Source organism: Onychostruthus taczanowskii, unplaced genomic scaffold, assembly GCF_017590055.1.
Source record: "Onychostruthus taczanowskii isolate IOZ18803 unplaced genomic scaffold, ASM1759005v1 scaffold157, whole genome shotgun sequence".
In the NCBI taxonomy this organism is placed as follows: domain Eukaryota; kingdom Metazoa; phylum Chordata; class Aves; order Passeriformes; family Passeridae; genus Onychostruthus; species Onychostruthus taczanowskii.
This window is the reverse complement of record NW_024498762.1, coordinates 610,851-637,850: the sequence shown is the minus strand read 5'-3', so window position 1 is coordinate 637,850 and position 27,000 is coordinate 610,851. Positions and strand designations below refer to the sequence as shown.

The window sequence follows — 27,000 nt, the reverse complement described above, 5'->3', positions numbered from 1 at the left end:
AACTCAGCAAGGATGCCTGGGAGAAAATTTAGGAAGCTGAAATTGGCTCTAAGCTGAGCTCAGAGAGCTGATGCTGCCCACAGGGATATTTCAGCAGTGAGCCTTCCAGACTTGATGTCACGAATAAAAGAAAAAAACAAAACCAACAAACCCACAAAACCAACAAACAACCCGCTGAAAGTCCCATCTGTTTTCAATCCCAGGCAGGCTTAACTCCAGAAGAAACAGCTTTGCTCAAATCCTACCCCGTTCTCCTGTCCCCACCAGCCAGCTTTTCAAGAAAAAGAATAACCCGAGTGATGGACAGGATCAGATGCTTTCCTCAAGGTCCAGAGCAATCTCAGCAGGCATCTGAGAGTGATTAGAGCACGTCCCTGTCTTCCCCACTGTGACCCTCCAGTGCAGAATCTGAGTCACCCTCTCTGATACTGGACCATTTATCATGAATCCTTCCATTACAAATCAAGCAGCCATGTGGAGGCTTAGGCAATTATTTCTCAATGCAGTCAGCTACAATAGCAGAATGAGTATTTGTGGATCTGTGATTAATCTGTGTCTGCTGTGAAATTTATGCCTGTGTAAAATAAAGGGGAACAGTTTAGGAAATTTGGGGACTGTAAAAAATCCATCTGAAGGTCAGGAATGTGTCAGTTGTGCTGGTGAATGTCACAGCTCATGGCAACGGGGAGGCTCAGGTATTGTGGTGAGCTGCTCTGCAAACACCACATTTCTTTTCTTGATGGCAAGGGGTGATCTGGGGCAGGCAGGAGGTCCCCTTGGCCTCTGGAGTGGCAGGCCACACTTTGGATTTTAGAGGAAATAAAAATATTAGTCTGTATTAGCAGAAAAGCCATGTTGGCTACTGTGTTTGCATGTGGTAACTGGGGGCACAAACATGGATTCTGGCTTCTCCAGACTGCCCTGAGATGAGTGGTGTGGTGACATCCTGGGGGACACTGGTGCATTGATCTGGGAAGAGTTTCTGTCTCTTAAATTCAATCTGTGTGTAATTTCTGTGTCACAGGTACCTGCATTTCAACAACCTGGAAAGTCTGGAGCTGGAGACTTTTAGTGACCTGCCTAAACTTGAAAGGCTGTGAGTAAAGATGGGATATTTTTTGGGACTAAGAGGGTGAGGAGGGGGGAAAACCCCTTTATTTAGTGTAGCAGTTTTGGTAGCATGGAGTGTGGTCTCCAAAATGCAAAAATAAACTTCTTTAAAGAAAGAGATTTTACATAATTGCCGAGGGGGAGGGTGACTGAGGATGTGAAGGGAATTTCCCATTTTATGTTTTGTTCAGATTTCCATCTAAATAGGAGTAAATCTGCAGAAAGTCCTACAGCTGGTCAAGCCAAGTGAAATTTTACTCTGAGCATAAGGTCAGCAACGTTAGTCACTGTTGGGCAGAGTGAGCTAAAAAAGGGGGGTGGAAAAGGGATAAAGTCAGAAGAAAGTCTAACAAGAAAAACACACATCCTTTTTGAAAGCAGTGAGGAAATGGAGTCTCCTCTTCCCCAGGATTGCTTCTAGCAGTAATGGAGCCACTAGCAAACAGTCCATGTGTGGTTCCCACTCCATGGAGAAACCAGCAGACTTTCCTGGGCTGTGTGGAAATGTGCCTTATATCCATACATGCCAAAGAAATAAAATTGTGGGATCCCACACCCTTAGGAAAATTCAGACCTGGATCAGTACATGGCTGATCTCAGTCACTGTATTGGATCCAACAAAAATTCTGGATTTAAATTTTAAAGGAAGGTTTTTCACCCTCCAAGCTGGGCAACCAGGCTGGACTCTGGTGCACACGTGTGTGTGCAGACATTTGCACTCGAGCTGTGCTGCTTTTGTGTTCTCTCCTGTTCCACCATGTACTAAACTGGCTTCATCTCTTTTATCAATGGTCTCTTATGAGTTTTAGATGTAACCAACACAAGTGAATTCCCCCATCATCATAGGAATGGGGAGTTAATGATCCCTTCTTGGTCCCCACTAATATTGTGCATTTTAGTGCAGTCAGGGTTTCTCCCTAACAACTGGAGAGTTTTATGTGTGTACTAAGACTCTGGAAGTGAGAATTTGCCTCAGTTTTGTTCAGAGATAAGCTCAGTTGAGGTGGCTGTTGTCTGAATTAGATTTGCTCATGGAATTGGGCTAATAACTACATGGAGTCTAAGGCAGGAGTTGTCTAACACCAATGGCTGCACTTGTAGAATTGTCATGTCATCTGCACAGGGGAAGGAAAAGGTCCCTTCTAAACTGGAGCTGACCCAGGGTGGGTCCAATCTGAGGGGATTTTGTGCCCTTTCTCCTCCCTGTGCAGAGAAACTGGAAGGGTCCAGTTCAAACCTGTTCCATCCCATCCTGAGTCACCGTTTCCAGCCCACACCCGCTCTCGGCTTTGGCAAATTACGTCACACCCACCAAGGGATGAAATCCCTCCAGCTCATGGAAACAAACATGGAATTTAAACACTGAGCTCCATTTTGATGAGTGGCCTTTGCATTTAAATTGAGTTGTGACCTGGGGTGTCATCATCCTCACAGTGCAAATACTGAATAATGTTTTGGCATGGCTTCTCCCACTGCAGATTCTTGCACAACAACAAGATTTCCAGGATTCATCCCGGGACATTCTCTCAACTGGAATCCCTCAAACGGCTGTAAGTAGAAAATATTGCCTGCAAAGAGGACTTGTTTATCTTCAATCAGATGGGCAGGACCTGAGGAAGAATGTGCCTGGTTGGCAAAGCTTTTAGTTGTTGCACTTCTAAGGCCACTGCTAAGTTTATAAAACAGTTTTCATTGGACATGAAAGCTTATTTAAGCAGTTAGAAGTTTCTTTATGCTAGTGTCTAATTATAATCAGCTTACAGCTTAATAATGCCACAGGAATGAACGTTCCTGGAAAGTCTTCACAAGGGTTTGAACCCATAAAACATCCTTGAAAAATGTAGAAAGTCCAGGTCATGGATACGACCTTGGATATGTCTGTAGATCAGTATCTACCATGGTTAGAAAAATCATAGTCATAAAAGAAAAGGCTTGTTTTCTAGATTGAAATTAGTCAGAGGAGTGCCAAGGGGCATGATTCCCTTTCCATGCAGGAATTCCCAAGGGTGCCATTCCCACATAACCTGTCTTCTCTTAAGCTCACTTCTTTCTTGCTTTGGTTTTATGATCTCTGGAAATAAGTGCTATGATGTGTTTGGGAGGAAAAAAAATGGAAAAGGTAAAGAATTTTGGTGTTCTGCCATGATTTTCAAGCACAATAAAGTAATGTATTTCTCACTGCTGCCCTCAGTGATTTCTGCAAGCAGGTAAAATGCTTCACTTCTCTTTAACAGGGAATATCTTGTGAAATGCTGTCTGTAGGTGCCAGAGAAAAAGATGGGATGTCTATAAAATACTCGGTCATGGCCCTGTGTGAATTCTCACATTCTCAAATATGTGACCCTGAAAGTGTTAGATTTTTCTTCCTTTTTTGCTTGTTTGTTTGTTTAGGATTTTTTTTTTTTTATTTTTGAATGGCTGTGCTGGTTTTGAAAACCATGACAATGGCCCACACCCACCAACTGTAAAACTGTCAGTGGGGAAGGAGGCACAAACTAATCCCCTGTAGTCCTCCTTTATCCTCATGGATAGCACTGCTTGTAGGAATGAGGTCAGTGCAGGGAAGAGGCTGGGGGCACTGGGAGGTCACTGGAGCTCCATTTGCTCTGGTTCAGGCTTGTGTTGCTGTAGTAAAAGTTCTTGCAGTGGTGCAGAAATGCTGCAACCCCTCACAGCTGGTTACAGGAAGGGTCTGATCCCATCCACACATAAATAAAGGGGGAGGGTTTTTTGGAGCTAAAAGAGAAAAGCTGTAACAGAGGCAGTTCTTACAGAATTCAGTAAAGGTTGAAACCTCCATCCCAGGGTAAAACACAACATTTCAGTGTCTCAAGTAGCCCAAAACTGCACAATCCAGTTTAACTGAGTCATTTCTATTTGAAACTGGAATGGTTGATATTAGTTTTTCAGTTAAATCTTTCTAATTGGTCAGGCATCCTAGCTAACCAATGAGATATCTCAGATTTTCACTGGGATATAATCAAATGCAGGGCAAAGCACCCAGGTGACCCTTCACTCTGTCTCCCCTGGGGAAGGAGGCAGCACTGCAGCCTGGGCACTCAGCTGCCTTTTGCTGGCTGTTGCAGGCGGCTGGACTCCAACTCGCTGTTGTGTGACTGTGACCTGCTGTGGCTGGCAGAGCTGCTGAAGCAGCACGCAGAGCAGGGCAGCATCCAGAGCGCTGCCACCTGCGAGGCTCCGCGGGACCTGCACGGCCGCTCCATCGCCACGCTGACCGCCCGCGAGTTCAACTGTGGTGAGCGAGCTCACAGCCCTCCATCGGCCATCCTCAGCGCCTGGAGCTGGGCTTTGGGCTGGGAATTGCTTCCTCCAGCCCTTTTCCTCCCTCTTCCCTCTGCTGGCATCCTGATTTCTCCCTCCTTCACTGCTGAAATGGGAAAATCCCGGTGGGGCTGCAGGAGGAAGCTGATATTCCCAGAGGTGTTGGAGGCAGCTCTGTATTGGCTGGCCGGTGTTGTCTTGGGTTTTTTCACAGAGTAGGGCTGGTAAAGGATCTGCTGCACCAGTGGCTAAACCAGGAACCAGAGGAAATACCCCACATCAGGCTGAACAGAAGGGGAACACTGGGAGAGCTGCAGTGGCAGGAAACACATCTGGAAACCTGAGGGAGAGCATCGTAGATATGGAGCTGAATGCTGTGTTTGACTGTGGTGCAACTGATGGCTTTTTTTAGGCTGTGATGCTTTAAATTTAGAATTTTAAATTAGGTTTTGTTCTGAAAAAAATGTTAAAATTAGTTATTTCATATAGAAAAAGACAAAACTCTGATTTTTAAGTGGAGGTTGGCACAAACATTGGCTGTAGTTCCATGGTGCTTTGCTGCTGGTAGAGTCAGTTTGAGAAATTCCCACCCACATGGGCGGGCTGTTAGCATCCCCCCTGGATATGCCAGTCCAGCTGTGCATGGCCCTGCTGTGAGCCAAATGTGTGAGCTCAGCTGGATTTTGAAGAGCTCTCCATTGAATTCAGCTTTTCTCTTATGATTTCAATATTTTGTTTAAAAAAAATGTTGACCATTTCACAGATTAATTTAGGGCACAGACATAGAAAGAGTTGAGTTGGCACAAACAGGTCTGTGACCTCAAGGGAGGGGGGATAGGAAGGATCTAGGGAAAGCAGCTGGGGACACATGGAGTGGCTGTGCCACACAGCAAGCTGTCCCCAGCACACTTCCAGTGCCACAGTACAGCTGTTAGTGCAAATTTGTTCTGGTTTAGGCATGGAAACACAGTGGGGTGTCTGTCAAATTACCACAGCACCTGGTGGGAAGATTTTGCTGGCATTTGGCTTTCACCCTGGTGGTGTGCCAGCTGGGAAGACAAATGATACAGAGTTCAGCACAGAGCTCTACCCATGCAGGTGGCTGATATTCGAGTCAGTCTGAAAGCTGCTGGTACCATTAACCCATGGCTTTGAGCAGCTGTGAGCCACAGGGGCAAATCTGCCCTGGGTCAGTGTTTTGTACTGTGGGGCTGTGCTGGGTTTGGGCTGTGCTGGGTTTGAGCTGTGCTGGGTTTGAGCTGTGCTGGGTTTGCCTATGAGGATTTTTTCTGAGCCATTAATTTGTGGTCTGAGGAGTGAGGACACTGACCTTCCATTGGAGGAGGTGACAGGCTCTCAATTTTAGGAATAGCCCAGCTGGTTTTACTGGATTACTGATGAACATGCAGATTGTGAAATGGGTAAGCTTTTTGAATCAAGCTCAAGCACTCCAGGGCTTCATAAATTCCTCCCTATTTTAGCACATCCTTTCAATGTTTAACTTGCTTGGTGCTTGAGTACATTCAAAGTGAAGAACACAGTGAAAGGCTTGGCTGGATAGGGACAGGATGATGAATTAGGCCATAATGAATGAAATCCTGTTGGGAAGGAAGTGGTGTGGTTTGCAGGGAGCTGGCTCTGTGTTCAGGTGGAGCAGAAAGCTGCAGGCTGCCAAGGGCAGAAAAACAACCCAAGTGAGGATGCTACTGACTTCTTTGCTTCTTTGGGGGAGACAGGGACCAGCTCTTTAATAAATCCCTGTACAGTCAGGTCTGTGGGAACTGATCCACTGCCCAACTACTGGGGATAGGAACAGCAGCAATTCCCCAAGGCCTTTACAGGTGGATGATGCTATTCCTTCATGATTTCCAGGTGTTAGTGAGTTTTGGGGTGGCTCTGAGTGGATGCTGCTGTGCCTGGGGCTGTGCCTGTTTCCTGGGGCATTGCAGGATGGGGGATTGTGTGCCCCACCATACCCCAGCTGGGCTGCAGGTGGCTTATGTGCTGCTTTGGAATGGGTTGTGTTCAAATGGTGTTTTGCAGAGAGGCCTCGAATAACCTCAGAGCCCCACGACGTCGACGTGCTCCTGGGAAACACAGTTTATTTCACCTGCAGGGCAGAAGGAAACCCAAAGCCTGCCATCATTTGGCTGCACAACAAGTAAGTCACATGCAAGGAGCCCTGGGGTGGCAAAGGTTTTCAAGCACTGAGCTCTTCAGTGCCTGCCTGTAATTACAAAAGTTGTTTCACACAACATTAAAAAAATTAAAAATAAGAAAAAAGAAATGGTTATTTCATGGGTTATATTTACCTTCCTTTCAACAGCATTCTCTGGTGACCACGTAATCCAAGTGGTGTTTTCATCTGCATTTGAAATATTTCATCTGTGTTTGTAATGGATTCCAAGAGCTTATAACTTTCCTATAAACATACTCTGCAGGCTGAAAGCAGTTGTCTTTTGATCAGGAAAAAAATAAAATTAGGGTTTCATGTTGCTCTCAGCCACCATGCTTGCCATTTGTTAACTGCTGAAATGCTTCTCACTAAAGGCTGATCGTGCTAGGTATGAGGTTTCTTTCCAAAGGGAAAAATTGCTGTGCTCCACTGAAGGACAGAATTTGCAAATTCATGTATAGGTTATGTGCTAAATGCCAAAGTGTTCTGGGAAATGCTGCACAATAAAATATTCTGTGCCCACTGTGGAAGTGAAGCTGCCTTGCTGCTTTATGAGCTTCTTGTCTGGTGAAGCCTGAGCAGGGCTCGGTTATTAATAAAAAATTATCAATGTGTGCTTCTTCAGCAAACCCCCCACCATGCAGAGTTTCAGCCCAGAGCAAAAGTTTATGGCTGAGTTATGTCCCTTTGGAAGGAAGGTTTTGTTAGGGAAATGCTGGCAGGCTCCCAAAGACAGCATTGTAAGAAGGATAATGATAATAAATGCTCAACAAACGAGATATGGCTGGAGAGAGGAGACACCAGGGGAATTAAATAAATGCCCAGCAAGCAGATTAGATTGCATAGTGGGTTCAGCCTTTGTCCTGGGGGGAGAGAGGTCCCTTCTTCCCTTTCCATCATCTGCAGCTATCCAAGATTCCTTCGTGCTGGGACAAATGGGATGCAGCACCGGGACCTTCTGCCACGGGCTGGGATCCAGGAGTCGCAGGTCATTGCAGAAAAGAAGGAAGACGTTTCACAGCTCTATGCAGCTATCCAAGATTCCTTTGTGCTGGGACAAATGGGATGCAGCACCGGGACCTTCTGCCACGGGCTGGGATCCAGGAGTCGGAGGTCTCCTGCAGAAAAGAAGGAAGATGTTTCACAGCTCTCGGGCTGGGTTGGACTCCAAGCTGTGTTGGGGTCCCATGGTGACTTCTCAGAGCTTTTTGCTCCTCTCAGGCCTTTGAGTCTGGAGTTTGAATAGCAATGGCTGCACACAAGAGCAATATTAATTCATTGTTAAATTTGCACTTAGTGAGTAAGGAGAACAGGCTTTCAGGGCCAGGGCGCCCTGACAACGGCAGCGATGCTGTGACATGGGAACAGAGTGCTCTCCTGATGGGCTGTAAATGTCCTGTGTAATCAGTGGGGAGAGAAAAAGCAGCTCACCCAGGGAGCACATCAGAGCTGGAGCTGCACTTCAGTGCTGTGAATCAGAACTCTTGCTGCACATTTCATGAAATCTCAGAATAGCTCCAAGAAACACCAACTTACTGCAATGCAAAGCCCCCAGATCCCCCTGGGGGGGACCACCAGTCTTTATTCCTTTCAGATTTTGCCTGTTTATGGCTGTTTTTTCAGTAATAAGATTGACATGAAAGATGACAACCGCCTGAACCTGTTGCAAGATGGTACCTTGATGATCCAGAACACCAAGGAGTCAGACAAAGGCGTCTACCAGTGCATGGCCAAGAACATTGCTGGGGAGGTCAAGACACAGGAAGTCGTGCTGCGCTATTTTGGCACCCCATGTAATTGAGCTTTGTACCCCTTTATGACCCGGGGAGCTGGGGATGGGAATAGAGCTAAATCAGAGTCAGTCCCAGCTTTGTATGTGCCAAGACATTCTTGGTGTGCTGGGGGAGAGAGTGAAGGCAGCCAAGCAAGGCCTGAGCTTCAGGGGCTCCTACTGGAATGGGAAAAGGGGTATTTAGGGATTGAAGGTAATTTGGGACTGGGGAGGGAGTTTGAAGTCTGGGATGAATTCTGCAGCACAAGGGTGAAGGGGACATGGGAGTGGGGATGCTCCAGCACTGGGTGAGTGGGTGTGAGGAGGTGGTAGGAAGATGCTGGGGGCATTGCTCACAGTGAGGCTTTGGATGTCAGAGAAGAACAAGGGTGGGTTGCTGGGCTGCAGAGAAGTCTGAGCAACTTCTGCCCATCAGGGAGCAGGCAGCAGAGCTGGTTCCCAAAGCTCTCCTTTCCTTGCAGCCAAGCCCACTTTTGTGATCCAGCCACAGAACACTGAAGTACTGGTTGGGGAAAGTGTCACCCTGGAGTGTGGGGTCTCTGGACATCCCCACCCTCGCATCAGCTGGACCCTTGGCACGGGCTCTCCTCTGCCACAGGATTCCCGTTTCACCATCACCAGCTCTGGAGGACTCTTCATTCAGAATGTCACCTTCTCGGACCAGGGGCAGTACAACTGCAATGCCAGCAACTCCGAGGGATCCATCCAGGCCACAGCAAGGATCATAGTGCAGGGTGAGGGCTCCCAGGCTGATCCTGTGCGGGTTCTGGGACATTTCTGGGACACGGTGTTTGGTCAGCGGGGTGTATTTGAGTCTTGGGACTGTTTCTGCACCCTGAGTTTGCTGCCTGGGATCATAGTGCAGGGTGAGGGCTCCCAGGCTGATCCTGTGCGGGTTCTGGGACATTTCTGGGACACGGTGTTTGGTCAGCGGGGTGTATTTAGTCTTGTGACTGTTTCTGCTCCCTGAGTTTGCTGCCTCAGTGTTTCCTGCTGCTCAGCCATTGCTCTCACTTCCAGATTCTCCCAGGTTTCTCGTCATTCCCACGGATCAGACAGTTACTGAGGGACAAAGTGTGGATTTCCCCTGCTCTGCTGAAGGTCACCCTCCCCCAGTGATTACCTGGACAAGGGCAGGTACTGCCTCACTTGACTTGTGTCTTCTCTCTCCCATGCCATCATCCAAGGGGTGTGGGTGGGAACAGCTGAGCAGCTGGCCCAGGGTGGTGGCTCGCAGTGGTGGCACAGGACAAATTGTGACCAGAACAGACCCAGTCCCTCTAGGAGGTGTGTTGTAGATCACCAAGGATGGTGTTAAGCACTGAGAAAGGAGTATCTTGGGTCTCTGTCACAAGGAAGGAGTGTGATGATTTCCATCAGCATGAAACCCATGGAAAGCATCAGACTTCTTCCTGCAGTGGCTTCCCACCTCCTCTGAAAAGGCAAAGTCTGGAACCTCCAAATCAGTGGATATCAATCACAGAATTGTCTGAGTGGGAAAAGAACTCTAAGATCATGAATTCCAGCCCTTAACCCAACACTGCCATGTTCACCACTAAACTGTGTCCCTAAATGCCAAATCTACACTTTTTTTTTAACACTTCTGGGGGTGATGATTCCACTGCCCTTAACCCAACACTGCCATGTTCACCACTAAACTGTGTCCCTAAATGCCAAATCTACACTTTTTTTTAACACTTCTGGGAATGATGATTCCACCACTTCCTTCTGCAGTACCACCATGTGCCAACACTCTGTCATTGTCCTTGACTTGCTGCCCCTGTGGAGCACGTTGCAGAAGGGCACCTTTCACTGGCACACCTCAGAGTTTTCTCATAGCTTGGGAAGAAAGACTTTGGGACAACAGGTGGTGGGGAACTTTTAAAGTCTCTAATAATTGCTAATGCTGGCTCCACTGAGCTGATCTCATCCAACACTTTCTGGGACAGAAGCCAATAATGCTTGGCCCAGAGGTCCTCCAACTTTTCCTTATGCTTCACAAGCCATAATTAATGGTTTAGGGCTGTGGAGATTTTGTGGGTATTGTGTTCCAGCTTCCACAGCAAAGGCCCTGACACGGAGTTAAGAAGGACCAGTTGAAATCCTGCTCTGCCAGCATGTTCTCCATCTCCTTTAACCTGTTTTCCTCCAGTTCTCAGAAAATATATCTTAGGCACATGGAAAGGAGCACAATGACAAGAAGTGAGGTTCATAACTGCTTTGTAACCAGGTTTGCACTCAGCACTCCATAAATAAAAAACCAATGAAGATTTACAGTGCTTTCACATGCTGAAGGCAAGACAAGAGGAGGGGAGCATTGAGATGAGCACTGTTCATCTCAAAGTCACTTTTGAGAGCGTGGAGGGTTTTGGTATTGGGGATGAATATGTAGAGGATGAATAAATGGAGGAAAATGGAGTATATAAAAAAAAAAAGTTGCTAGCCTGACAAATTTGGATAATTTTATTTGGGTTTGTTAAAGCAGTTTAGTTTTCAGCTTTTCTTCTGAAATAGAGAAAATATTGAAGCAACTGTTTCCAAACCAAAAAAATCAGATCAAATTTAGAAAGATAAAGCCAAATGTTCCCATTTATTGAAATAGAGAAAATATTGAAGCAACTGTTTCCAAACCAAAAAAATCAGACCAACAAATTTAGAAAGATAATGCCAAATGTTCCCATTTATTCGATGAAACAGAGAGTTTGGATAATTGAAGAGTGATTTGCTGTCCATCAAGGGTCAAAAAAATCTGCAGGTTGCACTAAGAAAATACTTAGGAGGAAAGAAAAAGGGTTCCAGCTCTTCTCAGCTGATCAGACAAGACAACTCAGTGTGTAAAGGTGGTATTTCAGGGCAGCTGATGCTGGTAAGGAAATGAAATGTGTGACTATCACACAGACCCCTCCAGTGATGGTGATGCCTTCAAAATCTAGTAAAAACACAAAACACTTTTGTGACAATATTAATATAGGAAGTAATATAAAAGCAGGTCTTTAATTTGATGTGTCCAGGTACAAATATGGCAAATTGCACACTGAAAATGTGCTGAAAATGCACACGTGTCAAAGCACATGTGACACAGGGCAAGTACAGTTTTATAAATTCAGCAAATTCTTATAATTGACAAGAATGCCCAGTTAGAAACACAGGCAATGAAGTCATTCTGCCTCTTGGTTCAACCCCTTGTGAATCCTCCCTCCCTGCTAGCTGTTCATGTCTAATACACGAGAAGGTGTCTTGGGAAGGTGTCTTGTCCTTGATTCCCGTAAGAAGCAAGATCAGAACCAGCCCTCAGGAACTTGTTTGTCTGACAGGAAAAGCGCTGGAGTTAGGACACTTTATAACTATCCAACAACAGCCCAGAGCTGAAGAAGCGTGTTTCCTGGGCTGTCGGGGTCCACTCCGGCTAGCTGTAGACCCTTGCCCACACGATACTTCATAGACGAAGGCAAAGATTAGAGAAGCGCTCTCCTCCACGTGGGAAACGTTGTCCTTTATTCCAAGACACATCAGGCGGACAAACCCATGGGAGAAAAGAGGGCGTTTCCTGGCAGCAGGGAGCTTTTATACCCCTGGGATGGGCACAGAGGGAGAGGTCCACAGCCAATGGAGGAGTGGCGCAGGGAGGGGTAACCCAGGGCAGAGACCACCAGGTGGTCCCTGGACAGGTGGGGGACAGACCATGTGATAGGGAAAAGGGGTAACAAACCACATGATATAACATAAGCTATACAGTGCAATACAAAACTCTTCTGTGCAAATTCCCAATCACCCAGTGCAAGAGAACAACTAAACTGGTGCACCACAACACAGAGCCGCGGATAGATACGAAGAACACGCAAAAAACGCAAGATACGAAGAACACGCAAAAACCATTTTGGCGTCCGTGGGATGAGGGAATTAACGATCTGCTTGATCACCCAGGTGGGCCCTTGCCGAGTGACCGGCGGCACAGCGTGCTGGCCACGGGCACCCTGCGGGTGGGGCGGGTGGCCCTGCACGACCACGGGCAGTACGAGTGCCACGCCATTAGCGCCATCGGCGTCAGGACCGTCCCGGTGCAGCTCTCGGTGACCCCGCGAGGTGAGCTGGGCTGGCAGAGGCGTGGGGTTAATTCGGTTTTGTGATAAATTGTTGGATGCTGAGAATGTTAAACTTTCTGTGCTGGAAGGCACAGACCCACAAGAGAACACTGTATTTGGCCTGAGGCTGTGGCTTCCAAAATTGATTGATAGCACTGGGATTGTGGGTGTGTAGTTGGTTAGAAGTGTGTAATATCACAGGGTGGAAAACTCAGAGTTTGGGGTTGTAGAATAGAGTAATAAATATGAAGCAAGATGGAGGTTTTAGGGCAGTGACAAGCTGTTCTTCTTCACCTTCTTCTTGGCTTTGGGTGATGTTTTGTAATTGGACAGAAAAGTCCGCATTGCTGGCTTCAAGGGATCAGTTATTGGGTTAAAAGGGAAAATAATCTAGGTGTCATTTCTTAATTGGATAGTTTAGTCTTAAAAGACCTTGTAACAAGAGATAGTTTGCCATTCTGTGTCTTCTAATGAAGGGCTGCAGAACTCATGGTTGTGAGGCTGTTTCACTGATAAGAAATTATAAACACCTGAGTCCGAACATGAAATACTGTCTCACGTGCCTTCAATCCCAACCTCGAGGAACAGATAGTAAATAACCATCTGAGCAGGCAGGGAGCTGCCTCCTTTCCTTTAGGGTGGGATTTTGCTCTTCCCTGGGAACAGGCATCCGGACACAAGGGCTCCATCAGCTGGTGGGAAATGTGGGAGAGGTTTCCCGAGTGCTGAGGTTTGCAAATTGGAATAAACTGCTGCAGTTGGGAAGTTGTCATCAAGAAAATCACTTTGGTAAAGGAAAAACTGGAAAATTAGCAAAAAAAGTGTATGAATTAAATTCTTACTAATATATATATATACTTTTCCATTTTAAAATTTTCTGCTTCCTATAGAATTAATTGCAAAATTATTTTTCTAACAAAACATTCTGCAAAACATAATGCTTCCCTCTAGCAAACATTAAACTCTGGCTTTTGATACATTTGTCTTAAACATTCCCTACCAGTTCATAGGTTCAATCTAAATTTAGGTTTTCTAAAATCAAGACTCTGTAAAACATAAGTCACACAGGGATGCTTTTGCTTAATTTCTTTTTTTTTTCCTTAATTTTTTTTAAGCTTTTGCTTAATTTTCTGATTTTTTTCCTTATAAATTATTCTTCTAAATAAGCAAACTTCCCTTCTTGTTCACAAACAGGGCAGTGTTTTACTAATGGCAGACTGGAGGGAAGGAAACTCTCTAGAAGCATGAAATTAGTGAAGCTTCAAGCATAGAATTCACAGAATGTTTTAAGCCCAGCAATATCAATATAATTAATTAATCTGGCCTGACTAACACTTTGAGGGAGCCTCATCCCACAATTCCTGAAGCAAGTCATGATCCCTGTTTCAGCTGGAGCGTCTTTTTCAGAAAACCTTTGAATTAAGGATTTTAAATGGTGCAGCACACTCCTGTATAATTGCCCCAAGTAGAGATGCAGAGGAGCAGAAAATAATGAACATAAATTACACAAATTTATGAGCAGAGAGCTTGGTAATGAGACAGAGAGCACAGGGTGAGCTGCTGCTGCCCCTGTGCAGAGCCCTTGCAAGAGCAGCAGCTCTGCGTTCCCCGTGCTGAGATTTTTTTTTACACACAGATTTCTCTATTTTCCTTGGTGCATTTTTCACCCCAGTGACTTTTTTTCCCCTGTGCTGCACAGTGATCCCCGTGTTCCTCCATCCCCCCCAAGACCTGGTGGCAGAGACAGGCCAGGACGTTTCCATTTCCTGCGCTGCCCAGGGAGACCCTCGGCCCACCATCACCTGGGTCAAGGTAAGTGGTGATTTCACATCACTGGGGAGAGGGACAGCTCCTCTGGGGGAGAATTAAACAACTCTCTCCTTCAACACCTCTCCCAGTTTCATTAGTTTTGCAATATACGTGGATAAGAACCAACATTTCCACTGATTCAGGGTTTTTAAGAGAGCATTGCAGTTTCTCAGGCTCAAAGCTTTGCAGCAAATATTCTCCTGTTCTTCTTTCCAAAAGAGTTACTTGAAGCCAGTGACATTCCAGGATGTTACAAATACTTGATTGACCATCCCTGGAAGAAAAAAAAATAAAAACAACCCTGAAAATTGATTTTTTTCCTAAGTAGTTTTTCCTTATATCCAGGATTCCTGCTGATGGTATTGGATGATGCTACTTGGCTCCAGCTGAGGGATCATGGGGCAAAGCCTTGATCCCTCAAAATCACACAGCACCCTGGCTGCTCTTTCCAAAAATTCATTAGATTTAAGTTCTGACTTTTTTCCTGCTATTCTGTAGTACAACATTTGGGACTTTCCTTGTTACCTGTCCTGTCTTTGAGCACAGTCAGGCACAGAAAACGCTTGAGCCACACTTACCCCACAAAATTCTGGTGGGAGGTGAACCAGCTTTCTTTCTTTGCAGCTTTCTGTGGGCTCAGCCAGCAGTGGGAGCCAAAGAAAAGGCCCTGAGAGGGCAGCAGAGCAAGCTTTAGGTTGTGGCAGGGCAGCAGAAAAATGTTAAGAAGCAGGAGAATAAAAAAGTAAAGCCTAAAGTCACATCTGCCACCAGCCAGGCTGAGAGGTTGGGTTTGAGTGATGCTGTCAGAGCCAGTCAAGGCTGGGATTTGCAGGTCAAGGCTAGCAAAAATCCATCAGTTTCAGGTTGTCCTAAAACTGAAAATATTTCAGCTTAATTCTGTGCCATGAAACTTCTGTGGGGGCATCAGGGCCTGGGAATAGCCAGCCTGTCTGTGTGGGGTGTCCTGTGGTGTATGCTGTAGGAATGCCAGGGGAAGGAGCTCAGCAGGGACCCATCAGGAGCAGGTGTCTTTGGGCTGCTCTCTGGTTTCTCTGGAAGAGCAATGCTAACATCTGGTGGCCACATTTGTTCATCACATCCATCCCTGGGTTTGCTGAGCAGGCTGAAGGCTGGGCTGGTGGGAATCTTTCCGTGCTCTGACACAGCTTCTGTCTTTTGATGGTGCAACAGGAGGGCATCCAGATCACAGAGAGTGGCAAGTTCCACATCAGCCAGGATGGGACCCTCTCCATTCAGGACCTGGGTGTGGCAGACCAGGGCAGATACGAGTGCATAGCAAGGAACCCCTTTGGCTTCACCTCGAGCGCCATGCAGCTCACCATCACCGGTACCGTATCTCCCCCCGAGCCTTCTCTGGCCCCCGTGCAAGCACCTGCTGTGCTCTGTTGACAGCTACACTTTGAGCAGATAATTACATAAGAAATTATTTCTTCAGCTTCTTTGCGGACAGGTCCTTTGGATCGGAGTCACCTCGTTGTGAAAGCCCACGCACCCCCCAGCTGTCCCTCTCTGTTTGCTCAGCTGAGCTGCAGTTGCTCCCTGCAAAGCTAAAGGTGTTGTTTTAAACCTCCTCCTGCAAGCCCAGCTGTCAGTGTCCGTGTAGTTATTGCCTCTGCTGGGAGGGAGAAACTTATTAAAATGTGCCAATGTGCTCACAAATCATCATCTGACCAAAACCTCACACGCCGGGGAAGGGAGGAGCAGAACAACATTGTCACTGCAAATACAGGGCTGTAAATGTCTGCTCAGCTACAGAATCATATGCTCATCACAGAATCAGTAAGGCTGGAAAAGACCTTCAGGGTCATCAAGTCCAGCCTTGGAACGTGCACCACTCTTGGGAATGGGAACTAGGTCTGGTTTTCAATCTGCTCTGTGTGTTAGGGAAGCTGTAATGAACAAGGAGGAGTAGCTCTCCTCTGCTGGTCAAACCAGAGGTCAGGAGTGGAAACTGTACCTCTTAGAGGGTAAGAAAACTGGCAAAGGAGAAAAGAAATCAAAGGCAAACAAAAAAGTTTAAAATATAAGTAAAGAGCTGTTCCAGCAATAGCCACAGTGGATAGTGAGTCGCTTATTAGATTAATTTAGTAACATTTTCCATACAGGGGCTGTAAGCAAGGAGCTGAAAATGGTCAGAAATGTCTTTGTTGTTTCAAATAATTCCTGAGATAATTTCTGTGGTTTATTCTTGATTGGTTCCTCATTCACCAGCTGGCTGTAGCATACACCAGTAGCCAAGTGGGAACTGGTTTGTTCAGCTGTGACAAAGGCCCTGGCTTAAAAATGAATCCTGGAGTAAGTTTAAAGAAGTGATGTCTTTACTTCTGAAGGTATTCCAACAACAACTTTGGTATTTTTATCTAAAATGATGTAGCAAATGTGTTAACACTAAGTTTGAACTATTATTATAATAAATAATCTATCAAATACTAACAATAATTAATAAGTAAAGTCTTCCACAAACAGAAAATTCATATATGAGCAATATATTTAAATTAATTTCATTAATTTGAGAAGTACTTTTGTGGGAAGCAAATGCATTCTTTTGGATTAACTCACCGTGATTTTTACATTTTCTTTTTCCAGTTTAACCACTAACCAAAAGAGGCCTTTTTTTTTTTGCAAAGCTGTACAGGAGAAAACTCTGAATGTGTGCCCACAGATATCTCCTGAAAATGTCACCTTCTTTTTCAGGCAGTTCACATTCTTCAGAATATCTGTCTTACAAAAAAAAAAAAAATCATGGTGTTTATATTACAAACAGAAACGTGGTTTGTTCTGCAGCGAGGTCACTGGAGCTGGTGCTGCTGCACAGATTTTCATGAGCTGGGAGGGCCAATTAATATCGAAGCAAACTGAGGGTGTTTTGTTGTTTGTTTGTGCTTTGGGCAGCCACGGACGTGGGTCGGAGCGGGGACACGTTCGTGGCCACGTCGCTGCGCGAGGCCATCAGCAGCGTGGACCACGCCATCAACTCGACACGTACCGAGCTCTTCAGCAAGTAAGTGTGAAGGGAAGGGGCTGGAGCTGGGGTCTGAGGCAGAAAAGTGGTAAAAACCCACAAGAAATGAAGCTTTCTCAAAGTTCATTTTAGCACTGGCAGCCCGCAGAGGAAAGCTACGGGATTGTTCGAGTGCTGGAGGTTGAAGCTGCACCATGTAGGATGTGATAGAGCTTCCCAACAGATTTGGGATTCTGGAAAAGTGAGATACACGAGCATCATCTCTTATGTCACTTCTATCTGCGTTTTGTCAGCTGGAGTTGGTTGTGGAGATAGTGAATCAAAAGGAAAATAATCAAAGTAGTCATTTTATGGATGCAACTGACTTTGTGGAGGGTGTACAGAAATAATAATATAAAAATTCCAACCATTTTCTCAATAAAAAATAAGTTCTTGAGTGAATATGATTCAATCCTTTTCTACCCCAATATATGTTTTTATTGGAAGGATGGATAGTTTGTATTAAATCAGAAACCCTCTGGGTTTCAGCTGTTGAAAAGTGAAAAAATAAATTGCTATCACAGAAAAAAACCCCGAGAAACTGAGGGAATTAAATATGTGCATTTTCCTGGGGAAAAATATCCTTTCTTTAATCATCTGCAATGTGCAGGCAAGCCACGTTGGTCTTATGCACTAATTTGGGGGCCAAGCACTAGACCAGCTTAGAGCCTGACTCTTGCTCCTTGTAGGGTCTCACTGCCCTGGGCAGAGTTGATTAATTTTAATGATCCTGCATCACTTTCAATTCCTGGAAATAGGCGCCCCAAGACTCCCAATGACCTCCTGGCTCTGTTCCGCTACCCGAGGGACCCCTACACCATCGAGACAGCCAGAGCAGGGGAGATCTTTGAAAGGACCCTGCAGCTGATTCAGGAGCACGTGCAGCAAGGGCTGATTGTGGACATGAATGTCACAGGTAGGAGAGATTTCATTTCCCTTCTTAATTTTGTGCACAGCAGGAAATGAAAACAATGATGTGTATATATCCAGGAAGTTTAAACTGTGCAGTGGTGTATCAAAAATCCAGATAAATGTTGGGCATATCAGGAAATGTGTTGTCTGGGTGGCAATTCTTTCTATATCTCATGGTTTTTATAACAGCTGGAGGGCTGGTCTTACATTCACTGAACGAAGTTGATACCCAGGAAAATATTTTAACTCCCTATTTTGGTAAAGGTTTCTTAGATGGCTATAAAAGCCCTATTCCTTAAAAAAAATATTAGCCATCTAACTGATAAAGGAGTATCCTTGTGGGTCTGAATGCCTCAACAGCATGGTCTGAGATGTTTCCTGCCCTCCAAACAGCAACGAGAACAGTGCTGTGAACTCTGAGGTATTTGGGTGCTGTTACAGAGGAAGTGGGATATCCCTTTTCTTAGGGATAGAAAAGGGACTCTTAGCTACAAACTCGGGTAAGTCCCAGCAACTCAGGTTCCTTCTGTTGAGGGAAGATAGCAAACAACAAAGCAGTGTAACACCAAAAATACATAATGAGGTCCAGTCATGCAGCAGCTGGACCCCAAAACTTCCTACCTGGCACTTCCTTGATAAACAATGAACATTCCTGCACACTGTGTGCCTCTACCTATGCGTGTGATTCATCATGTAGCAGGCATGTGTGTTTGGAGCCTGTAAATATTTTTTCCTGCCTGGATGTATTCCAGGTTGCGAGGAGTCTCTCTCCAGGCGGCAGGTCTGGTCTGGGCTGGTTGGACTGCCAGCCTTTCCTCCTCATTGCCCTGTCAGCATCCACACAATGCAGCATCATTCAGTGCTTTCACACAGCCCAGCAGTGCCCTGGCAGTCACCCACAGCTTCCTGCTACTCGTCACGTAGAGCTTGGGTGGGTGATGGAGCTCGTGGTGGCAGCAGTAACCCAGGGAGCCATAAAATAAACCTAGAGTAGGGATCAAGACCACCCCCACAGTTTGCTGTGCCAGTCACAACATTTCTGGTCTCCAGCTCTGTGCAGTTAAACCCTTTTCCCTTTCTTTTTTGCTTTGTGGGGCTGATATCATCCTGTGCTTCCTTTGCTTCCCATAAATTCCACACCAACACCACACTCAGAGACTCAGCTATCCCAAGCCCATCCCAACAGGGGTTTTTGGGTTTTCACACAGAGCTGTTCCATGGGACAGTGGGAATCAGGAGGCTGCAGGTGATGCCTGACCTGGTGCTGTGCCCTTCCCTCTGCAGGCTATCGCTACAATGACCTGGTGTCCCCTCACTACCTGACCATGATCGCCAACCTGTCGGGCTGCTCCGCACACCGCCGCACGCCCAACTGCTCCGACATCTGCTTCCACAAGAAATACAGGACCCACGATGGCTCTTGTAACAACCTCCAGCACCCCATGTGGGGTGCATCCCTCACAGCCTTCCAGAGGCTCCTCAAACCTGCCTACCAGAATGGATTTAACCTGCCCCGAGGCTTTTCCTTGGCAGAAGATGCCAGGGATCTGCCCCTTCCTCTACCTCGCCTTGTCTCCACTGCCATGATCGGGACCGAGACCATCACCCCCGATGACCAGTTCACGCACATGCTCATGCAGTGGGGCCAGTTCCTGGACCACGACATGGACCAGACGGTGGCAGCCATCAGCATGTCCCGTTTCTCAGATGGAGCCCCTTGCAGCGAGGTGTGCACCAATGACCCTCCCTGCTTTTCCATCACCGTCCCTGCCAACGACCCCCGCGTGCGGAACGGGCGCTGCATGTTCTTTGTGCGCTCGAGCCCCGTGTGTGGCAGCGGAATGACCTCCCTGCTGATGAACTCTGTCTATGCCAGGGAGCAGATCAACCACCTGACATCCTACATCGACGCCTCCAATGTTTACGGCAGCACGGAGCAGGAATCGTGGGAGCTGCGGGATCTGAGCAGCCAGAAAGGGCTGCTGAAGCGAGGGCAAGTTGTGCCCAGCTCGGGGAAGCACCTCCTTCCCTTTGCTGTGGGGCCACCCACAGAGTGCATGAGGGACGAGAATGAGAGCCCCGTGCCCTGCTTCCTGGCAGGAGACCACCGTGCCAACGAGCAGCTGGGGCTCACGGCCATGCACACGCTGTGGTTCAGGGAGCACAACCGCGTTGCCACTGAGCTGGCTGCCCTCAACCCACACTGGGACGGGGACCTCCTGTACCACGAGGCACGGAAGATTGTGGGTGCCCAGATGCAGCACATCACCTATGCCCAGTGGCTGCCCAAGGTTCTCGGGAAGGCTGGGATGAAGGTGCTGGGTGAGTACAAAGGCTACAACCCCAACGTCAACGCGGGGATTCTCAACGCCTTTGCCACGGCTGCTTTCCGCTTTGGGCACACCTTGATCAACCCCATCCTGTACCGGCTGAACGAGACCTTCCAGCCCATCCGACAAGGCCATGTCCCCCTGCACAAGGCCTTCTTTTCCCCTTTCAGGATCATGCAGGAAGGGGGGATCGACCCTCTCCTCCGTGGGCTGTTTGGGGTTCCTGGGAAAATGCGGGTGCCCTCTGAACTGCTCAACATGGAGCTGACAGAGAAACTCTTCTCCATGGCACACTCTGTGTCACTGGACTTGGCTGCTATCAACATCCAGAGAGGGCGAGACCATGGCATCCCACCCTACAACGACTTCAGGGTCTTCTGCAACCTCTCCTCAGCGCAGGAGTTTGAGGACCTCCGAAATGAGATAAAGAATTTGGAGATCAGAGAAAAGCTCAGGAGGTACTGTAGCCTGGATGTGGAAGGATCAAAATTACTGGAGACAAGTCAGTGAAAAGTTCCTGCTTCTTCCAGTACACCCATGCAATAACCTTCCCAGATACTGGCCCCCACAGATGTTAAGATAGGGTAATAACTGTGGTTTAACAATGAGGTTAGACAAATGAAGTTTCTCCAAGTGATCAGTCTGGTTTTGGGTGGAATGTTGTCAGGCACTGCTGTGGTGTAGTTTGGGAGCAGATTGAGCCTTGGAGCTATTTTCTAGTCAGATTAAACTGCATCCTATCTGCCCTGACTGCCTCTTCCAAGGCAGGTCTTTATCCTATTGTCTTTTAGGTAAAACCATTAAAAACATTGTCCAGATGAGTTCCTGACATACAAATTTCTATGTTGGTATCAGGTTTATATTATCACCACTCTTTGAGAGCCTCTTAATTTTATTTTTTTTCCAAATATCTGTTATCCTGCAGTTTATATGGGACTACCAAAAATATTGACCTGTTTCCAGCACTTATGGTGGAGGATCTTGTCCCTGGGACCAGAGTGGGACCAACACTGATGTGCCTGTTAACGACTCAGTTCAGAAGGCTGAGGGATGGAGACAGGTATTGCCATCAGAATCATCCCAAGTGCTTTGGTATTCTCTTTGGGAGGTTTTTTGCCTTACAGGAAGAAGCAGAATCTGTAATTTTTTCTTATTTATTGTCTTATGATATGAGGAACAGTGTTCTCTGTCCAGTGTATTTGCAAGAACACTTGTCACAGTTACTGTCAAGGTGTCCTTTCTTGATTTAATGATTCTCATTTCACTGCAGAACACTGGGAATCATTGAGGATGTTCCCAATATCTCATGAAAATCCTAGAAAATGTCCGCAGGAGCTTCTTTCTAATCCCTGTTTGCTGCTTGTGTGAACAAGATGCCTTTGCCTGGTGATGCATTTAGGGCAGGAGCACGGGGATTTGTGGGTTCAGAAAAAGCCATCTGTGTTTGCAGCCACCAACACCAGAGCAGACACTCATTTTGAGGGTGTGGGTGCTGCCACACAGATGTCATGGAGCTCATATTCCTCTCCCAGCCTCACTCACTCACTCACTCACTCACTCACTCACTCACTCACTCCCTCCTCTCCCACTCCTGAGTCATGCTGTGATTACACCCCACTGCAGATTTTGGTATGAGAACCCCGGAGTGTTCACGCCGGCACAGCTGACTCAGATCAGACAGGCGTCCCTGGCTCGTGTCATCTGTGACAACAGTGACCACATCCAGCAGCTGCAGAGGGATGTGTTCCAGGTGGCATCATACCTGCAGGGCATGGTCAGCTGTGAGGAGATTCCTGCCGTGGACCTCCGCCTGTGGCAGGACTGTTGTGAGGGTAAGGAGAGGGATGCTCCAGCTCTGACTGGTGTGGGTGCACTCTGGATGCCATTTGTCACGTGCCACAGCAGCTTTTATGGAATTATAGCTGATTTCTGGCTGTAGAATGAGACTCCTATGTCAGCAAATGGGTGCAAAGAGAACTGAATATAGAATAGAATAGAATAGAATAGAATAGAATAGAATAGAATAGAATATTTCAGCTGTAAAGGACCTGCAGCAATCATGCTGTCCAATCTCCTGACCAATTCAGGGCTGATCAAAAGTTAAAGCAAGTTATTAATTATGTCTTAATTATTATTATATCCAAATGCTTCTTAAACCCTGAGAGGTTTGGGGACATTGGCCACCTCTCTGGGAAGCCTGTTAACTCTGTTAGCTTCATTTAATCTGTCGAAAGCCCACCTCACTGAGGGCTTTGGTCTCTGCTGAGGAAGAGACTGATACAGGACATGATCCTTACCACTTGTCATTTCACAGATTCATTTGGAAGCCTAAATCTCTGCCATTAAACCTCAGAGGCTGCCATGGTCCCCTTGGGCTGCATTCTGGTTCAGATGTCCATTTGAGACATGGTTATCCATGAGTGATGCACACCCTTTTCCACACCTTGGTTGCCTCCTTCCCTCTGGCCCAAGAGATGTATCCAGGGTGGATGGTGCAGGAGGGCAGCACTGCCTTGTGCTGCTGCAGTTCACACAGCCCTGTTTCAAACAGCAGTGCTCACTGCAGACTTTCCCTTCCTTCCCAAGACTGCCGGACACGAGGGCAATTCAGGGCTCTTTCGCAGCGGTTCCGAAGCAAGAGGTCTCCTGGCTTCAGCTACCCAGAGGAAAACCCTGCAAAGCACAAGGCTGCCTTGCCCAGGTGCAGTATCACCCCTTCTACCTCCAGTTTATCAAACAGATGTTTTAACAACTCAGTCCATTCAGGCCTCTGAATCTGGTGCTGAGCTCAGCCAGTCCTCCACACTTCAGTGCAGAGCCCAGCTCTGATGTGGAAATACCTGGGCTGAGGGGCTCTTTGGCTGGCACCCCTTGGCAGCTGAATCTGGCAGTTGGGCCCTTCCCTTTGGTGCTCACTTGGAGGCTGATGTTGGAGAAGGCAAAATGATTCCCTCACTTAGGAAACTGCTGTTTGCATAACCCCTTTCACTTTTTATCCCTGACCCTAGAGATGAGGCACCCTCTCCAAACCCTTCCTCCAGAGAGAACCTTGAGTCCCTTGTGGCTGAACTGGAGAAGACAGTCACTTCCCTAAGGAAACAGGTAAAACTTGGTGCCCCAATGTTTGTCTTTCATGGAGTCATGAACCTCAGCAATGAAAACTTGAGCCAGCATTTTCTTCTTGTATTTGGGACAGGTTAAAGATTACCTGTGCAGTGGTGCAGACTCCTTGCATTTGGGGCAGGTTAAAGATTACCTGTGCAGTGGTGCAGACTCCTCACAGAGCTGCTGCTTTCTTCCCCCCAGGTGAATGCACTAGAGAGCCAACTGAGGTGGCACCACAGGAACACCAGCACACGTGGACAGGGCAAGAAGATTGGGGACAAATGGAGAAAAAGATGACCATGTTGCCTCCTTGTATAAGGTCAGTGTGTTTGTTCTGGGCTGGGGCCCCACAGGGTCAGTGTGGGGGGACACCTCAGCAGTGTTCCCATGCAGGGAGGATGGAGCAATGAGGTGATGAATGGGACATGAGATAATAGACTTAAATGCAGCAGGTTAGACACTCGTTTCTGCTGGCAGTGATTAGTGACTCACTGGAATGGGCTGTCTGGGGACATGGTGGCGTATCCACTCCTGGAGGTCCTTTAAGAACTGGTTTGGCAAAGATGGGGAAAGACATAAGTATAGGATGGACCAGGTGGTTTGGGTGAGGTCTCCTGGGCCTATTCTCCTGGGACTCTGGGTAGGTTTATTCTAACAACATTTAATGTCATAACCCCAAATCCAAGAGCCTCGGAAGGACCTTTGTGGGGAGGGATATCACAAAGCTCACTGATGGAGTGGATGGACTGGTTCCTCCCCAGGGGAACAAGGACATCTGGGCAGATGGAGCAATCCATCATTTGCTTACAAACTGGCAGAGATTTCCCCCTGCCCATCTGAGTCACCATGCTCCTCACTCCTGAAGGCACCAGTCCTCTGCTTGTTCAGCCCAAACCAGGGCAGCACAGCTGTGAGGTGCCTGTGTAAAGTCCCTGTCAGCCCCTGCCAGCCTGGGGACTCCCACTGCTTCTCAGCAATGACACAGTCCTGGCCAGAACTGCAGTCCAGGTGTTCATGGACATGGGGAACACAGCCTGAATTCCCTTCTCCTGCTTCCCCTGGAGATCCCTGCAACCTTAACAGAGAGGCTGAACAGCTCCCTGGCACCTGCCAATCTGAACAGGATGGTGAATGGGTTTTATGTGTTGGAAATTATTACTTCAGGGATAGGAGCAGGGAAGTTCTGAGAAATGCAGTTCTTCCAGGCAGCCAGTACTAGGAGAGGCATTCATTCTCTGGAAGTTAGATTAAAGGATGGGACAAGTGAAGGCTGGTCTGGGCTGATAAATACAGGAAAAAGCAGAAAGGGAAAGCCTGGAGGCTGGCCAGGCTGTTTATCAGCATGATTTGGTCTTTACGGATTTTCCACTCAAACAGGGACTCTGCTTCACAAATGTGACAGACTGCACTGTGATATATGAATTGGCTTTTCCTTGCCATTGTTCCAGATCCTTCATGGGACCTGGCTTTACAGGGTCCCTGAAAAGTATTACTGTGGGTTTAAAGGTTTTCCTGCCCCAGACCTGCCAGGCACTCTACAAACAGCTCACTCTGCCTCCAGCTGCTTTTACAGAGCTTTTCTGCTTTCTTGTGCCATTACAGGTGACCTGCACTCCTGCTCTCCAGCCAGTCCAACCCAATACACCCCTACAGGGCTCAGAGAGCCACCATGAGACCCCCTGGTGCTGTGCCTGCTCTCACACCTCCTGTACCACTCCCTGTCCTAGGACCACTGTACTTTTGCTGTATTGAACCCTCTGCACTGACTGTCTATGAGCCCCTCAGCCCCTGGACCCTTCCTGCCCTTGTCAGCCTCCCAGGGATGGGCTCTGCCCTCGATGGTGACAGCCCAGAGTCTGCCAAGGTGCCTCTTTCCTCCACAGCCCCCAGGAAACAGAGACAAATTGAAGCTGCTTTAATGCCACTGTTCTACTCTGCTCCTCTTCCCATGCACTGCTGTCATCACCCACCAGCCCTTGTGTGAACTGTCCCATGGACACCCTTCCACAACAATTCTTTAAGAGGCTAAACCTTCCTCAAATGCACTGTGGTGCCAGGAAACATCTGGAGAAATCGGTTTTTAAAAAAGACAAAGAAACACGAAGCCCAGAAGAAACCCCAGCCATCTTCTGATGCCATCAAAAGACCAAGAGGAACCTCAGGGCTGGGTGTTTCAGGATGGGGTGCCAGGTACAGTGTGGATCTCCAGCTGGGCTTTGCCAGTTTTTGGTGACAAGTGGCACATCCCATGGCCCCAGAGTCACCTGCCATTCCTCAAAGCCATTTTCCTCAGCATGACCTGCATTCTCCAACTTCCTTCCCATTTAGAGGTTTAATTGGAATTATGCTCCTCTTCCCTTTTTTTCCTCCAAGAAGGCTCTTTGCTGAAAGATGTATTTTGGGTGTAAACGTAACAGGACCTGGAAGAGAACCTCAGCTAATTAGGTGTAATGGGTGCTCTCATTAGTGGAGGGGAGCTGCTGGTTTCTGTCAATTAGGCTGGGAGGCCACACTGTGGTGTTTGACATGCGGGTGGATGCAAAATGCTGTTTGTGTTTATGGCTCCCTGGTGCTCTGCAGCCAAACCAGGGCTGTGCAGGCAGCTCTGCTGGTTTTGGTGCTCTTTGGAGGTGCTCCTTAGTGGTGCTAGAACTGGAGTCCCTGTGTACCCACCACAACCCCAAAGCTGTGGACAGATTGGTTTTTAATACATCTTTGTGAGCTGGTCAGGGGGACTGAAGAGGAAATACTTGATCCATCAGATATCTGTGCTGTTCTTATCTTTATCACTTTTACTGCATCCTTCCACTTTCTTTCCCACAACACAAGGACCAGAATCTTCTATGAACATGCTTTTTCTTCTTTTCTTTTTTTTTTTTTTTTCAGGTGTTTTATAGTACTAAAAGGGATTCAAAGCAGCAGGGATGCTCCTGGAACTGAATAGGAAAATAATAATAAAAAAAGATACTAGAAAAAGGTTGTGATTTATCATCTCTTTCCTGGAATAGGGCTGAGCTGTGCATGTGTGTCCTGTGCAGACAGAGGTTTGCAGGGATGAGTGTGTGCTCTGCATGTCTGGTAGGCTCAGCTCAGAGGCAGTATTTAGTCCTCAGGGATGTTTGTCATTTGAAAGTACTCTTTCATTTAGGTGCAAATCAAGATCCAAAGCCTTGTGTGTTAGAAATCAGCTCTCATCTCTCCCTGGTACCACTGCCGGATCTAACCTGGCAAAGGTCAATAAAGGTAAATCAGTTCACAATCTCCTTTTGCCCACCAGAAGTTCAGTGAGACCTCATTCAAAACCGTGAGGCACAAGCTGTCTGTGCTGCATCTCATCAGATTTTTTTCAGGGCATAACCAGGCAGCCCTTTTGCTCCTGA

The 27,000-nt window shown here is 47.1% G+C and overlaps 1 protein-coding gene across 1 annotated transcript in view; it reads left to right on the top strand.

Moving 5' to 3' along the window:
- Window positions 1–26,507, top strand: part of LOC121333106 (peroxidasin homolog) — a 48,392-nt gene extending 21,885 nt beyond the window's left edge. The window contains exons 5-23 of the mRNA XM_041399169.1: window positions 1,025–1,096; window positions 2,589–2,660; window positions 4,197–4,366; window positions 6,436–6,553; window positions 8,192–8,361; window positions 8,822–9,094; window positions 9,381–9,497; window positions 12,285–12,443; window positions 14,142–14,254; window positions 15,443–15,599; window positions 17,165–17,273; window positions 18,032–18,189; window positions 19,470–20,973; window positions 21,441–21,575; window positions 22,139–22,347; window positions 23,102–23,216; window positions 23,524–23,617; window positions 23,822–23,939; window positions 25,223–26,507. Coding sequence (XP_041255103.1) covers window positions 1,025–1,096; window positions 2,589–2,660; window positions 4,197–4,366; window positions 6,436–6,553; window positions 8,192–8,361; window positions 8,822–9,094; window positions 9,381–9,497; window positions 12,285–12,443; window positions 14,142–14,254; window positions 15,443–15,599; window positions 17,165–17,273; window positions 18,032–18,189; window positions 19,470–20,973; window positions 21,441–21,575; window positions 22,139–22,347; window positions 23,102–23,216; window positions 23,524–23,617; window positions 23,822–23,917 — 3,841 coding nt within the window. The 3' untranslated portion in view covers window positions 23,918–23,939; window positions 25,223–26,507. The remainder of the gene's footprint in view (window positions 1–1,024; window positions 1,097–2,588; window positions 2,661–4,196; window positions 4,367–6,435; window positions 6,554–8,191; window positions 8,362–8,821; window positions 9,095–9,380; window positions 9,498–12,284; window positions 12,444–14,141; window positions 14,255–15,442; window positions 15,600–17,164; window positions 17,274–18,031; window positions 18,190–19,469; window positions 20,974–21,440; window positions 21,576–22,138; window positions 22,348–23,101; window positions 23,217–23,523; window positions 23,618–23,821; window positions 23,940–25,222) is intronic.
- The last annotated feature ends 493 nt before the right edge of the window (window positions 26,508–27,000 follow it).